The 16,782-nt window shown below is 35.3% G+C and overlaps 1 protein-coding gene across 2 annotated transcripts in view; it reads left to right on the plus strand.

Moving 5' to 3' along the window:
* The window catches only part of LOC121423655, an 88,420-nt gene that overhangs the window by 19,321 nt on the left and 52,317 nt on the right, over nucleotides 1–16,782 (plus strand). For both annotated transcript variants that reach the window (XM_041619069.1, XM_041619070.1), the window contains exons 26-39: nucleotides 3,232–3,471; nucleotides 3,672–3,911; nucleotides 4,099–4,338; nucleotides 4,523–4,762; nucleotides 5,560–5,799; nucleotides 5,990–6,229; nucleotides 6,811–7,050; nucleotides 7,504–7,743; nucleotides 8,528–8,719; nucleotides 9,287–9,532; nucleotides 10,606–10,830; nucleotides 12,170–12,370; nucleotides 12,812–13,006; nucleotides 13,329–13,520. In XM_041619069.1, coding sequence (XP_041475003.1) covers nucleotides 3,232–3,471; nucleotides 3,672–3,911; nucleotides 4,099–4,338; nucleotides 4,523–4,762; nucleotides 5,560–5,799; nucleotides 5,990–6,229; nucleotides 6,811–7,050; nucleotides 7,504–7,743; nucleotides 8,528–8,719; nucleotides 9,287–9,532; nucleotides 10,606–10,830; nucleotides 12,170–12,370; nucleotides 12,812–13,006; nucleotides 13,329–13,520 — 3,171 coding nt within the window. The remainder of the gene's footprint in view (nucleotides 1–3,231; nucleotides 3,472–3,671; nucleotides 3,912–4,098; nucleotides 4,339–4,522; nucleotides 4,763–5,559; nucleotides 5,800–5,989; nucleotides 6,230–6,810; nucleotides 7,051–7,503; nucleotides 7,744–8,527; nucleotides 8,720–9,286; nucleotides 9,533–10,605; nucleotides 10,831–12,169; nucleotides 12,371–12,811; nucleotides 13,007–13,328; nucleotides 13,521–16,782) is intronic.

The following is a 16,782-nucleotide window of genomic DNA, read 5'->3' on the forward strand; positions in this document are numbered from 1 at the left end:
CAAATTAAAGCACATTACAAATTTCTACAATTATTTGATTGGGAGTCAGTCTTGATGAAAACCTGTTCATGTAAATGTAATTCTGCACAAAAAAACATTTTGTGCTATTGGTGTTATATTTTGAATAAGCGATTTTATCCCACGTCAAATTTTATATATCCATAATGCATCAATTTCATCACAATTATCTTCCTACACAGTGACCTAGGGGGAAATTGTGCTCAAACACATTCAAATAGAGTCTTTGTTCTATAGAAAAAAACAAAACATTAGGAGCAATATATAACTGCCATCAACGAACACCATCTGGACCACTATACTACAAATTTTAAGTTCTTAGATTTTTTAATTTTAAGATTTACAAATAACGTATTTTATGCATTTGTTTTAACAACAGTTGCTTCCTCCTATATTTAGAAAATATTTTAAATTTCCTGAAAATGTCAATTCATTTTCCAGGAAACAATCTAGCAATTTGTATTTGGCTTGTTGTTAAACTTTAAATCTTGTAGAAAATCTGTACAATATTGTGAAGTTCTTTTGTGGAACAAAATACCTAAAGAAATAAAACATGGCCATCTCTTGCCGCTTTAAAAAATGTTAAACATTATATCTTATGCTTATGAATAAATCAGAAAAATAAGCTATAATTGCCTTACCACCAACCCATTTCCTTATATGTCTATAGTAAATTCTCTCTCTCTTATAAGATTTTGATTTTACTATGGTTTCAGGAGCCCAGCAATAGAAAGGCCATTGGCCTATTCTTTTTTTGTTTTTTGTTTTGTAGTGATCTTTATTATTCATTCAAAATAAATTTCGTACATATATACATAATCAAGAAAATATAGAACAGGATAATAATCGCAGCAGTGCAGTACACAAATTAAATAACAGTGTAATAAACATAACAGGCAAATTGTTTTAGAACAGAGACATAATCCGAACTCATATAAAATATAACATTTTAACAAGTTATGTATGCATGCAGCTAAAGCAAGTAATAAAACAAAGACGAAACTACGCAAATTAAAAGAATGAATATATATATATATATGAGTTCTCCCATCCCATGAGCCCCCCCCCCCTTAGACCCCAAGTTAAACAAACTAACACACCAACAACAAACATGAGAAATAGTAGACAGGAATAAGAAAAAAAAACCATTCACATAAAGGAGAAAAAAAACAGGAACCATTAACAAAAAACAAAAGGAAAAAAAAACAAAAAGAGAAACAAAGCATAAGACAGGAACAATTAGAAGGAAAAAAAATGACGAACCAATAACAGACAAGACAGAGGTCAGTTTACAGTGACAGTGATCGATCGATTCCATGCACGGGCAGACGAGGGGCACCCCTCCCTTCCCCATCATTTTTATTTTGGTTAATGTTTAAAACCTTTAAATATTCCCATTTTTTATAGTGTCGCGTTAACGTATTACGCTCTAGTGCAATCTTCTTTTCTTCTTCTTTGCTAATAAGTAACTTTTCCTTTATCTCTTCAGGAGTTGGTGGTTTACCCTTCCCTCTCCCTTGATATATTAAATATTTGATTAGCAAAATGATATGATTAAGTAATTGTATGTTTTCGGTTGTTTCCTCGAGACCAATATGGGTTTCCATCCAGCTTAGTTTTTTGAGAATTGGAAGGCTAAACAACTTACTACTCCGTTCCCATAAACCCCCTACTTTTTCACATTCAAAAAATAAATGCTTATATGTTTCTTCGTATTTGCTACAGAAAGAACATTTGTCACTTGCTATAAAATGAAACCTGTATAAGTGATGATTCAGAAAGATGATATTGTATAACATTTTAAATTGAAATTCTCTCAATTTGTTATCCAACGTACTAAATCTAGGACGATAAAATGTTTTCTCAATTTCTTTATTTGACAGATTATATAATAATGCTAAGTTATGAAAACTAACTGGTTGTTCAGCAATTTGTTTTATACACTCTCTATATAGATTTTTGGAAGTAACCGAGTCGAATTGAGTTTTTTTCTCATGAAAGACAAATTCAATATTCAAGCCGTCCACTGAAGTATTCCTTCCTAATCTGTCTTTCCATTCTCTGGAGGTATGTGCAAGTATTTCTTGAATAACTGATACTTCCTCCTATTCCAATCCCATACATCTGAAATAATTGCCCGGCTTAAGTGCCCCCCTTAAGTGCCCCTTAACATCTGTAATGTGATGAAATTTAGAAATATTTTTAAGAAATAGATTTTCATGAAAAAACGTTTTTCCTTTATTCTGAATACACTTATTATTAAAGAAAATTTCATTTCTTTTACTATTTGTATCTTTTTTAATAAAAATATTCATATCAGACCAAATAGATAACATTTCTCGGTAATATTTTGGTAATATAACATCGACCATATCAGGGGAAAAATTGCAGTAAAATATTAAAATACCACCAAATGTTCTCAGGAGAAATTTAAAGTATCTTTTCCATTTCGCTCTCTGGTCACCAGTAACTAACCTTTTAATCCACATCACTCTTTGTACCATTATAAATAGTTTGAAATTGAGCATCTTTAGCCCACCTTGCCTGTAATCCAGATATAAAGTGTTTCTTTTTATTTTGTCTTTCCCCCGCCATAAAAAGTCAAAACATGTATCATCAATTTCTTTGAAAACCCAGTCTGGAACTGGAGATAGGGAGCTCACATAAGTCAATTTGGAAAACGCATACGTTTTAAGCAAATGAATTTTTCCTATCAAAGTGAGATCTCGTTGTTTCCACAAATTTAATAACTTTTTAATTTTGCTCAAAATTTATTTGAAATTCATTTCTTCAGCCACATCAGGATTGAGTGAAAAGTAAATACCCAGTATTTTCACAATATCAACTCTTTTACCGAATGGAAAGCTGTTCCCTGACGGAACAGGAGGCCCTAGAGGCAAAATGAAAGTTTTATTTTTATTAATTTTCAGTCCAGATATTTTCTTAAACTTCTAAAGGATTATGTCTAATCTATCTATAGAGTCTAAATCTTGCACGAATAATATGCTGGCTCCCCGATATTCACACTTCTTCTCGATTGTCAATGCTCTTACATTTTCGTATCTTTATCTATATACATTGTATTCTTTCTTTTTAAATTTTATGTTTTTATGTGAGATTTTGAAATAAGTGAATGAATCAATATATTCACATGTAACTGAAGTTTTAATATGGAATCATCCAAAATTTTCCCAATCTTGTTTTTTTTTCCAGATGACGAAGCTCCTATACTTTACTGTCCGAATATTACTTCGACTACCGATACTGGATTCAATTTTTCATCTTCCGTCATCTTGAATTCAACTGCAACTGACAACGTTGACACTGATGTCTATGCGGATTGCATTCCTTCATCTGAAGATGATTTCGTAGTAGGGGACACCGTCATAAATTGTTCTTCGACAGATACTGCAGGAAACACCGGAAGCTGTAGTTTGATCGTGACAGTAATAGGTGAGAATTGCCTTAGTCATTAACCTTTTTAAAGTTGGTCGTTCGCTTTTTATCTGCAGCATTTATTCATTTTATAATTTACAAATATTGATATAACGTTGAAAGCCGAAGCATATTACATTCAAATTATATGTTTAAAGGTATCTGGATTTTGAATATGGAAATTATGCCAAACTTACACAATCTTCTTTTTTTTCCAGATGACGAAGCTCCAATGCTTAATTGTCCTAATATAACTTCGACTACCGATACTGGATTCAATTTTTCATCTTCCGTCATCTTGAATTCAACTTCAAATGACAACGTTGACACCGATGTCTCTGCGTATTGCATTCCTTCATCTGAAGATGATTTCGTAGTAGGGGACACCATTGTAAACTGTACTTCGACAGATGCTGCAGGAAACACTGGATTCTGTAGTTTGGTCGTGACCGTAATAGGTGAGATTTCTATTATTCATTTGCCTTTTTCAAGTATGATATTGGTCGTTTGCACTCCGGAGCATTTATTTATTATCAATTTAAATAAATATTCGGATGACTTAAAATTGAATAATACAATCTTGAAATCAAAGGTTTAAAGTTTATTTACCTTTAACTTGATTACCCAAATCTTTTCATTTTCTAGATGACGAAGCTCCTATACTCGACTGTCAGAATATTACTTCGACTACCGATACTGGATTCAATTTTTCATCTTCCGTCATCTTGAATTCAACTGCAACTGACAACGTTGACACTGATGTCTATGCGGATTGCATTCCTTCATCTGAAGATGATTTCGTAGTAGGGGACACCATTATAAACTGTACTTCGACAGATGCTGCAGGAAACACTGGATTCTGTAGTTTGGCCGTGACCGTAATAGGTGAGAATTCTCTTATTCATTTGCCTTTTTCAAGTATAATATTGGTCGTTTGCACTCCGGAGCATTTATTATCAATTTAAATAAATATTTGGTTAACTTAAAAGTCAAGAATACAATCTTGAAATCAAGGGTTTAAATTTTGATATACCTTTAACTTGATTACCCAAATCTTTTCGTTTTCTAGATGACGAAGCTCCTATACTCAACTGTCAGAATATTACTTCGACTACCGATACTGGCTTCAATTTTTCATCTTCCGTCATCTTGAATTCAACTGCAACCGACAACGTTGACACTGATGTCTATGCGGATTGCATTCCTTCATCTGAAGATGATTTCGTAGTAGGGGACACCATCGTAAATTGTACTTCGACAGATACTGCAGGAAACACGGGAAGCTGCAGTTTGATCGTGACAGTGATAGGTGAGAATTGTCTTAATCATAAACCTCTTTCCAGGTTTACTTTTCGTTTGTTCTCTCCAGCTTGCATTCATTGAATCTTAATCTTAATGAATATTGAGATAACTTTGAAAACCAAACAATAAGTCATCATATTTAAATTACACGTTTAAACCCCTTGGGGCACTTCCATCAACGAGTGGTACAGTACCACGCGTGACCGTGGGGTTTCGAAAAGAACCCTAAACAAGTTTTTCCATGTTCTGAAAATGCACCCATAGCAATTATTGGCGTGGAAAACCATACCCTTAAGCATTGGAACCAAACGGTACCCTTGACAAGCCTGAGTATTCCTTGAATTGACCCCCTAAACAAGTACAACGATATCTTAATGGTTATTTCTAGGACGTGATCACGGGCATCTGCTTTACCTTTCCCTCCATTGGATTTCGTACCACCCCACACACCTTGCTCAAATCGGAACCTAAACACGTAGGGTTGGGTGAAACGTACATCCTTTATAAAGTATGTTAGTCTTGTCATACCCTCGCAACTTTTACCGTAAACAAGTAGTTTTCCTGCGTAATATATACCCATTTTTTCATTATCTTAGTGTTTTTGACACCCTTATTACCTCAGTGATTTTTACATTCTTACTACTTAACGAACGTAAAGTGCCCTTTCTTGAAAAAGAGATAATTTTTACGTGTTTTTTTTTGGTCAAGCCTGGTATCCAATCGTCAATGGAAGTTGCCCCCGTTGTTTTAATGTAACTGAAGTTTTATTATGGAAATCATCCCAAATTTACACATTTTTTTCAGATGACGAAGCTCCTATACTTAATTGTCCAAATGCTACTTCGACTACCGACACTGGATTCAATTTTTCATCTTCTGTCATGCTGAATTCAACCGCAACTGACAACATTGATACTGATGTCTCTGTGTATTGCATTCCTTTATCTGAAGATGATTTCGTATTAGGGAAGACCATTGTAAATTGTACTTCGACAGATACTTCAGGAAACACCGGAAGCTGTAGTTTGGTCGTGACAGTAATAGGTGAGAAGCGTGTTTTCAATAATCCCGCTTGCCAGTACGATATTGCTTATTTGGATATAATGACATTTATTCTCAGTTTGGATTAGTATTGATAGAACTTGGTAAATCCAAGAAAATAATCTTGAATTTAAGTGTTTACAAGAAACTGAAGTTTAATATACCTTAATTTCTCCAATCTTCTTTTTTCCAGATGACGAAGCTCCTATACTTAACTGTCCAAATATTACCTCGACTACCGATACTGGATTCAATTTCTCGTCTACTGTAATGCTGAATTCAACTGCAATTGACAACGTTGATACTGATGTCTCTGTAGATTGCATTTCTTCATCAGAAGATAATTTCGTAGTAGGGGACACCATTGTAAACTGTACTTCGACAGATACTGCAGGAAATAACGGAAGTTGTAGTTTGGTCGTGACAGTAAAAGGTGAGAATTGTCTTATTTATAAGAATCTTAAAAAAAATATTGGCATTTATTCTCAGTACGGATTAGTATTAAGGGAGCTTGGTTAATCCAAGAATATAATTTTGAATTCAAATGTTTAATTCAACTGCAACTTACAAGGTTGATGCTGATGTCTCTGCAGATTGCATTCGTTTATCATTCAATTGAGGGAGCTTGGTTAATCCAAGAATATAATCTTGAATTCAAATGCTTATTTCAACTGCAATTGACAAAGTTGATGCTGATGTCTCTGCGTATTGCATTTCTTCATCTGAAGATGATTTCCTAGTAGGGGGCACCATCGTAAACTGTACTTCGACAGATACTGCAGGAAAACTGGATTCTGTAGTTTGGTCGTGACAGTAATAGGTGAGAAGCGTGTTTTCAATAAACCCTGTTTGCCGGTATAATATTGCTTGTTTGGATATAATGACATTTATTCTCAGTTTGAATTATAGTATTAAGAAAGCTAGGTAAATCCAAGAATATAATCTTGAATTCAAATGTTTACAACAAACTGCAGTTTAATATACATTAATTTCCCCAATCTTATTCTTATCCAGACGACGAAGCTCCTGTTCTTAAATGTTCCAATATTACTTCGACTACGGATAATGGATTCAGTTTTTCATCTTCTGTTATGCTGAATTCAACTGCAACAGACAACGCCGATCCTTATGTTTCTGTGGATTGCATTCCTTCATCTTTCGACAATTTCCTAGTAGGGGACACCGTCGTAAACTGTACTTCGACAGATTCTGCAGGAAACACTGGATTCTGTAGTTTGATCGTAACAGTCATTGGTGAGAAATATTTATGCTAAATATTTAATTTTTTCGACACGTTGTAAGGGTAATCGGTTGTGTTTTAGCTCTTTTAAGAGCGTATTGAAACGCTATTGTGAAATTGAAAGGGTTCTCAGTCAAAAATAAAATTTTGTCATATCATTAGATAATAGTACGCATGTACAGTTGTAAACATGTTTGCTTCATGATTCTTTTGTAAATTGAATTGCTTTCGTGTTTGATTTCTGAATAAAATCTTTCTATGAAAGAAAAAAAGAAGAAGAAATATTGAAAAAATAAGCTCCAAATCAATTACTTGTTTATTTCTATACGGGGCATGTAATTTAAATTTGAAATAATGTAGAGATAACTTCGTAAATTCTAGAATATTTCCTTCAAATCAGATATTAGTATGCAGCCCAAGTAATATTTTAATTTATCCTATATATTCCCAATCCTTTTTAATGGCAGATGATGAACCTCCTGTCCTTAACTGCCCAAACATATCTTCTATTTCGGATGTTGGATTCAATTATTCATCTTCCGTCATGCTGAATTCAAATGCAACTGACAACGTTGACACTGATGTCTATGTGGATTGCATTCCTTCATCTGAAGATGATTTCGTAGTAGGGGATACCATTGTAAATTGTTTTTCGACAGATACTGCAGGAAACACCGGAAGCTGTAGTTTGATCGTGACAGTAATAGGTGATAAACTTCATTTAAATCAAAATGATTGAATGGTTAAAAGTTGGTAAAGCACAAAATTAAACCTTTTTTATGTTGTGCGTTTTTTTACTGTTCCGAGACTACTTGGTTAAACCTAGATTTCCATCTTGAGCTCAAACCTTTTAAAATCCAATGATATTTCTTTTTCTTATATCTAATAAATGAAATACACAATCCATAAAAACAAGCATCATGAGTAAATAAGACATTTAAAGTAGAACTACAATATATGCACCCAAACTACATTTTCATAACTATCATTTTTTTGGAGGGGAACTAGAATGGTAATCGAAATTTGAGGTATGCATATAGCTCTATATGTGATTGTGTCCGAAGATATGGAATGGAGAAGTTCTTTGAGAAGCGAAGCTTGTAGAATGTGCACCCCTCGGGTAATAGCACCTTCCCTTTTCTTTGATATATTCCTTGGTTATAAAATGTATTGGTCAACAAAGTACAAATATTATGGGCCTATTCACACTACAATGACAAGTAGTAGTTGTGCAGTGGGGTAGAAGTATTCGTATGATGAATTCCTGACAGGGACTGCGACGAGAACGCTCCTTCTTTGGCCCTTATGTTGTACCCTCCACTGGACAGGACGTAGGTAGTGGCCAAAGTAGGAGAAGAAGACTATAATTAAACAAAAAATAGTAAATATGGAAAGCGAGACAGGAGAATAAAAGGAATGGAATGCAACAACATTTGATGTCCGCAGCATCTTAGCATCTAATGATCAAAATATTTCCCCCGTTTCCCTCAGATCACCTATTCTGCCCGGAGAATATGTCGACCATCGTAGATCCATTCTCCGAGACGGCCACCGTTGTCCTACCATCGATTGGGGTTGGCGTGGTGACATCGCCCCGAAACGGCTCAGTTTTTATGCAAGGTTCCACACCAGTATTTGTCACTAGAGAAGAGGAGCAATGTATCTTCTACGTATATGTGGAACGTAAGTGTTAATTATGTAGTAACGATAGGATTGTGATTAATGAGCTTTTCTGGGAGCTGTATTTTTGAATGATGTATAAATGCTTCGCGTGTTTGTGCAGTTTTATTTCATTTTATTTGAGATCGTTGGGAGGTGAGAATTTTGTTAATGGCGAAGAAAATAAGTTTAACAGTATATGCTGTTAGATAACAGGGGATTTAGAGGGTTCATTGCTTCTCCTGTATTTGGAACCTTTAAAGGTTCCCTAAAAAGTTTAGAACATTCTAAGGTTCCTTATATTAAACCAAAAGGGGAAGTAGGATCATCGTAACCATTTTGTTCCATCAATGCAGTCCAACAATAATAAAGAGATAAACTATATCCATTAATCATTCGTTTAAACATATTTGATTATTGAGTTCGCACTGTGCATATTGTATGAATATTTTATTTCCTATACGACCAATGATTTGAAAAGTTAAGTTTTATAATTAATTTCGGGTAGCGCTTGTAATTCTCTGTTAACATAAGGATTATACAAAACATACATGTTTCCTTACAATGCCATTTCTTCCGACTCGCCTACAGCTTTGATACAGCCAACATGTGACGATATTTTTCAGCTCTCGTCACGTTCGACAGTCGTCGTGATTTGGTTCGTTGAGGAGCCCACCCAATACTCACTGGAGATCGTTGTTGGAAACGAGACGGCCTCGTACGTTCCAATGTTTAACATTGCCTTCATCGAAGTGAGCGTGCCTTCTGTACTGACCGGTGTGGTGTCAATAACTGATCATCCTGACAACAACTGCAGCTTTACTTTATCAGTTTTTCGTAAGTGCCCTCATTATCACTTGGTTTTCTCATGGCCCCTTCCATTGGGTGATTTCAAGTCCGATGTTGGCCTTATTGTTGGTGTTAGTGTTGTATTTTGGATCGCTTCGCCTAGCTCCAAAACTTATTCATAGTTTGTAAGACTAATCCACATCACATTATTGACATCTCAACAACTAGTGAGTGACTTTTTCGGGACCAACTTCATTTCATGTTTGGCGTTATAATTATGTAAATATTCACCTAACACCAACACCAAAATGTCAACTCTGAACTTGAAATCACCCATTGTATCGATCAAAATCCCACTAAGACAGGGGCTCGCTCCCCGACCACGGCGCTTTTACGAACGTGCGCAAGGCATTTAATCAACAAATGAATGCTCTTTTCGTTAAACAGAATTGCTGCAATACACATTCTCGCTATAGTTCTGAATGAACTTGTTTAATAGAAAATTAAAGCCATATTTTATGTACTTTCTAAAATGCAATTTATGTAAAATGTACATGGGGAGTTCACGTAGTGCATGTAACCGAGTCTCAAAATTTTATTTTGGCATTCTACAACATCATGGAAATAACACACTTGTAATAAGAACACCTTTTCATGCTCATAGTGAGCTTTTAGTTGATGTTGTTAAGAGAGAATTTTATACGCAGGGTTGAAATAGCCATTGTACCCTTATGAAGTTTTCAGACAAGGCAACTGCTCATCTGGTGACATCCCACCGTAGGTTCAATCCGACCTTATTTCATGGTTAATCCATTTGAAACTAACTCATTTAATCCAATACACTGCAATAAATCCGGCGTTGATTAAGCGCCAGCCCGGAATCTATATTGGTCCACACCAAAGAAGTATTGAAACAACACCAGTTTGAAATAAAACCGACGCTATTTGATATTAATTGGTGTTGTATAAACACCTATCTGGTATTAGACCAAAACTAAACTGGTGTTGTTTAACACTTCTCTGGTGTGGACATTATATAGATTCCGGGCTGGTTTTCAATCAACAGCAGAGTTCTTGCAGTGTACAACACTAACTCTCATTTTTCCGTTATTTTACTTCAGCATACACTTGCAATGTGACGTCATATCCATCGGAGTATCTTACGGCTCTATCGGCGACAAACCAAGAATTTGATATTCCTCCTGAGGAACAGTGCTTCAATGAGAGCATGATCACCGTCAACACGACGTGTATCTTCGGGTGCGACGTCGGGTATAATCTTATAGGCAATGAAAGCGTTTCGTGTCTTGAGGATGGGCTCTCAGACACTCTACCGACTTGTGAATGTAAGTAAACGAAAGCTGTCACTTTACCATATTACGAGGTCCATTGATTAAGTTCCAAATGATCTGTTCATTGATATTAATTACACATTGATATTTACTGAAACTGAGGTGAAATTATTGATCAAAGTCAAAAGAAACCGCTAAGAAACTTACTCATCACCACGGAAAAAACAACATTGACTTCCAATATTGTGACATTTTGCAGCTTTTGAATTTTGACCTTGCCCCACATTTCAAGGCACTGCACCTCCATGTGAACGATAATCACATCAAATTTAACGCTCTATTCATTAATTTTAATTGCACATTGACATTTACTTAAATCGCGGAGGGATTATCGATCAAACTCAAATTTCCAATTTTTTTTTGAGGAGTTTAGAACGGAATACTGTGATATTAGTGTCTAAAGCTTGGTAATATGTATTTTTGTCATTCCACAAAGTAATCATACATTCATGCAGTTTGAATCAACATATAGAGAGCAATTTATATTGTAAATAGGCAACAGGTAACTGCATGAGCTTAGTCTGTAGATGAATAATTTTGTAGTTTGAAGTTCCTAACATTTAACACGAAACAACGCTGAAACTTAAATTCCAAGGCCCGTATTCCGAAGTCGGGTTTAACTTAAAGTCAGGTTTAAAGTTATGGTCTAAGTATGGGAAGCAAAAAGTTTCAAAATTTTTATTCAGTTGTATGTTTCTTATGTTTACTGTGCTCTTTCCTGATTCAGCGATATTGAAGACAATCATCTATTTATACTTCCTAGACAATTATGAATGATTTGGTAACCAAATGAGCTGAAGTATGATATCTCTACTGTAAGTGAATTATGTAACAATTGGCTCTCCATACTTAAACCACAACTTTAAACATGAGTTTAAGTTAAACCCGACTTCAGAATACGGGCCCAAGACTCTTCAGATCTGCGTTCCATTTCCATTCATCGGTGTTCTTATCGAGAATGTGCTAAATGAACGTGGACATTTTTATTACGCTGACTGTGAAGCTGGTCCTTAGAATGGCAATAAAAATACAGGTATTTTCTTCTAGAGATATACATCTTCCCCTTAACATGAAATGGCGTTCCAACATGTGAATTGAGTTTGTGTATTAAGCTGATTAAATAGACATGAAAGAGCTTTACATTTGTCATGCATGATTTGAGGAAATCAGCTTTACCCACATAGTGGAAGACGTTATGCAAGATAAGATTCCGTGTCATGGGAAAGGTAGGGGTTCTGAAATTGCCTTAAGGAGTCTAGACACGAATAATTGTGATGCTGATAGGTCCATTGTTATTACAATATGAACATAATTTTGATTTTCATTATTGCAGTGGTCACGTGCCAATTGCCTTCAATGCTTCCATCCTTCCTGCAAACCACATCCACTGTTAATAATTGTACGAAAGGAGAGCAGATCGTCTACAGCACATCATGTTCGTACGATTGTGAGGTCGGATATAACTTGACAGGGAACAGTACAGTCACGTGTCTCGAGAACGGGGAACTCTCCAGTGAATTACCTAAATGTGGAAGTGAGTGACCTCCACAAATATTGATATATTTCATAATAAATTTGATTTTTTTTCATTTAAACTTGTTAACGTTGTAAATTCATCGATGCAGTCTGATGACTCCAAGACCTATATAAAAAAAATTCTTAAAGACTGTACGACGTCACTAGAAATTCCTTTTGATCAATGAATAGCATTTTGGCAAGATGAGCGTTAATTTAGAGCACCAAAAATGTACAAATCCAAAACCAACCAATATTGATTGGAGCTCAGTTAATCAGTAAAATTAAAGTATTGAAAAATGTCATACCATTGAAATAAAACTAGAAATGAGTTAGCTGTATATTCATGTACTCGTTATATGATTTAGATATTTAACTGGCTATACATTTGCTGTGAATGCGACATTGTTTATTTGTCATAATAAACCAAGCTCATCAAACTTTGCTACAAATTTCTTAGTTGTGCAGTGCTTTGTGCCAAGTTTCTCAGAACGGCTGATCTCTTTTGAAAACACCACTTGTTACGAGAGAATGTACATCAACTTTACTGATAGCTGCTACTTCGAATGTGATGTTGGTTATAATCTGATCGGTAATGGTACGGTGACTTGCGAGAAAGATGCCCTTCTGTCGTCGGAATTACCAACGTGCCAAGGTATAGAAAAATAGTTTGTTTTATACCTGATATTATATATCAGGCAAAGGTGGAGAGTGCAGGTATTCCTAAATGATTCATTAAGCGCTTGCAGTCGCAATGATATATCAACAAGACCGTATGAGAATGAGCATATCAATTCATGATAACGGTAACAATGATTATACTGTACTTCAAGAATAATTCTGACTTTGAATTGCATTCATTTTAAGAGTGATATCACAATTGTTTTAGAAATAGGTAGAGTAGTTGAAATTGAAGTTCACTGTCTTTCACACAGTTCTCTCCATTAATCTCACGAATCTCCTTATTTTATCACCAGTGGTATCCTGTTCCATACCTGTGCTTCCACCAAGGTTATCGACAATGACGTCACAGTGCAATGGAAGACAATCCATTAATTACACAGATACCTGTTCATATTCATGCGATGAGGGATATAATCTTATTGGATCTGAATCAGTCACATGTCTAGCTAACACATCACTTTCTGATTTCCTGCCGACTTGTGAAGGTGATCTTTTTTTTCTAAACTTTGTCCTAGGATGCTTACTCTTACAAATACCATGTTAAAAAGCGCATACATTCGGTTATTCCGAAGGTTCGTATTTCCGAAGGTTCGTAATTCCGAAGGTTCATTAATCCGAAAACGAAATAAGGTTCGTAATTCCGAAGGTTCGTCAATCCGAAAACGAATAAGGTTCGTAATTCCGAAGGTTCGTTAATCCGAAAACGAAATAAGGTTCGTAATTCCGAAGGTTCATTAATCCGAAAACGAAATAAGGTTCGTAATTCCGAAGGTTCGTCAATCCGAAAACGAAATTAGGTTCGTAATTCCGAAGGTTCGTCAATCCGAAAACGAAATAAGGTTCGTAATTCCGAAGGTTCGTTAATACGAAAACGAAATAAGGTTCGTTAATCCGAAAATTAAATAAGGTTCGTATTTTTGAAAATGAAAATAATTCATTTTGGTAACAAAAACGATGTTGTCATTACAAGATTACACGATATTATGCAATGATAATAATAACGATCGATGATAAATGTGTGTGTTGTGGCCAAAAGCATGTATTTCATTAAGAATAGGCGCCCTGATCAAGCATAGGCTAATTTCGATTTTATATGAGCAATTGCTGCCTAAGCAAATGATTTAAAGATGCAGGGGATCAAGTGTGTTGGTCGCGTGCGAGTAACCTCTAAATAATAGGATTTGTATTGGAGGGGATGTCATTTTTTAATAACAGCTTGTGCTGGTAATAAAAATAAAAATGATACTAATAATGATCCTTGTGAGATGTTGAAAGCGCGAATTGCAAGCTCAAACTAGTAGACATTTCATGGAACAAGACGTGAACTTAAACATTCTGAGCATTTTTTGTAATCGTGAGAAAGATGTGTACCGGTATCTTTCGAAAGAATTAATGCGAGGGCGAGCTGCAATTTGTTTATATACTGACCTAGTAATCTTTTAAAGACTGCATTTAGTGACTCATGAATAGAATATATATTTCACGAACTAAATAATGAGAGCGCGAACCGCGAGCTTAAAATTCCAACCTGAAAACTGGACATTTCATTTTTTTAAACCAGGAATAGAATGAGTTCCTCAATAAACAAAACTTGATGCGAGCGAGAAACGTGAGCCAAATTTTTCGGATTTTCCAACCTGAAAATTGGACATTCTAAGCATTCTTGTAAAAAAAATAATAGCTGGGAGAACAGTTTTCAGAACTGAAGTGGCTTCCTTGGGTAAATAATATCTATATCATTATTATCATTCTAGGCCTTCATGAAATTTCCAAAAGTTTGAGCACGTGATTCACTCGCAACATCTCACAAGGATGCCCTTTCATCAGTAATTGACCAAAAAGGCGAATTTTACATCTTCAGATTTGATTTTTCCCCCAAACCGCTTGCTCGCTACGCTCGCAGAAATGAAACGTAAATATATAACTTATCAATCAGTGATCACTCAACAATTTTTGCTCAATTTAATTACTACAAAACACACAACCGATCTTTACACAGATCATAATCCCGTGGTGAAAATATCCGTTTGCACCAAATTGCCCCCGTATTGGCCCCTTTTTTGGCTTTGCCCCCCTCAAAAAAAAAATGAAAATACGTTCCGCCGCCACTGGTTGAAACACGCATCTTCTTCATGGCTAACTGCAAAAAGTTCTTAAAATGTCCCCTCTAGATCAGGTCAGAGCTTATATATTTAAAATTTCTGTTTGCGCTTCTTGCTCGCAGTTATTATCTAAATTTAGTTACACAGGCATCTCGTTTTGAAGATCACAAACAAATTGCCCATCATATTAAAAAAAATGTATAGCTCGCGCTCGCATTATTTAAAAAGGGTTTATCATTTTATTACATATTTACTTTATTTTATATATAAGTATAAAGATAATTATTGACTGTTAGGACTATCCTTTCAAAGAAACAAACAAAAATCAACTTTAAGCTGCCGATCGAGGAAAATATGGCTGGAAAAAAATGCCCCCCCCCCCTATTTGACGAATGTTGGATCCGCCGGGAGGGAGGCAGGGGGCACTTGCACCCCAAAAATGAAATAAAAAACAAGGAAATGATTTTTTTCCAAAATGGGAAAGTTCCTTTTTCAAAAATAAATATGCCGTTTTTCATGTTTGTTTTCAAAATGAAATACTCTTTTTAAAGTATACAAGTTAAATTTTCAGGCTGGAATATTGCAAATTTTCAGCTTCCGCTCCGCACTCTCACTCGATTGGTGAAATATGCATCCTAAACAGGTCACTAAATGCTTTTTTTAAACAGGTTTCTTTTCTGGTCAGTATATGTTTAAGCTCGCGTTTTGCGCTCGTGTTAATTCTTTAGTTAGATGCACATCTTTTTAATGACAGTAGAAATCTGCTTGGATTTTTAAAAACTTATTTTCATATTTTATTAAAATACCCTAAAATTTTAGCTTGTGATTCACGCTCGCAACACCTCGCAATAATGCCATTTTAAGAATAATTAACCCCCCAAAACCTTTTACAACTTCACCTTCGAATTTGTTTAATACCAATTAGCCGCTCGCTCATTATACTCTCTCCCGAAAAATAAAGCCTATATATATATTTTGTCATAATAAGAAGTCACTTCAAAAAAGTTTTTCTCTACTTAATCACTATCAAACACACAATGACTGAGCTAAAGCCGGGGTAATAATAATAATAACAACAACGCACCTCGGAATAGAATATTTCTAGATAGATGGCGCTAAATAAATGCCTATTATTAATATTATTATTATTAATGACTTCAAGCAGATGATTAACTCCAGGTGAAAATATCACCAAAGTGCCCATTTTGACGTATGAGTTTCATTTTTTGGCTTTACCCCCCAACGGAATTTCGTTCGGCCGCCCTTGCCTTCCCATCATAACAATTGAACGGCAACAGTGTCCCCCGCCCCCCCCCCCCTTGCCTCTGCCTCTGCTTTCCCAGTATTCATTTTTCGAATTAACGAACCTTACTTTGTTTTCGGATTAACGAACCTTCGGAACAACGAACCTTATTTCGTTTTCGGATTAACGAACCTTCGGAACAACGAACCTTATTTCGTTTTCGGATAAACGAACCTTCGGAACAACGAACCTTATTTCGTTATCGGATTAACGAACCTTCGGAACAACGAACCTTATTTCGTTTTCGGATTATCCAACCTTCGGAACAACGAACCTTATTTCGTTTTCGGATTATCGAACCTTCGGAATAACGAACGGTCGGAATATCGTCACAAATGTTCG

This window comes from Lytechinus variegatus, chromosome 11 (assembly GCF_018143015.1).
Source record: "Lytechinus variegatus isolate NC3 chromosome 11, Lvar_3.0, whole genome shotgun sequence".
NCBI lineage: Eukaryota > Metazoa > Echinodermata > Echinoidea > Temnopleuroida > Toxopneustidae > Lytechinus > Lytechinus variegatus.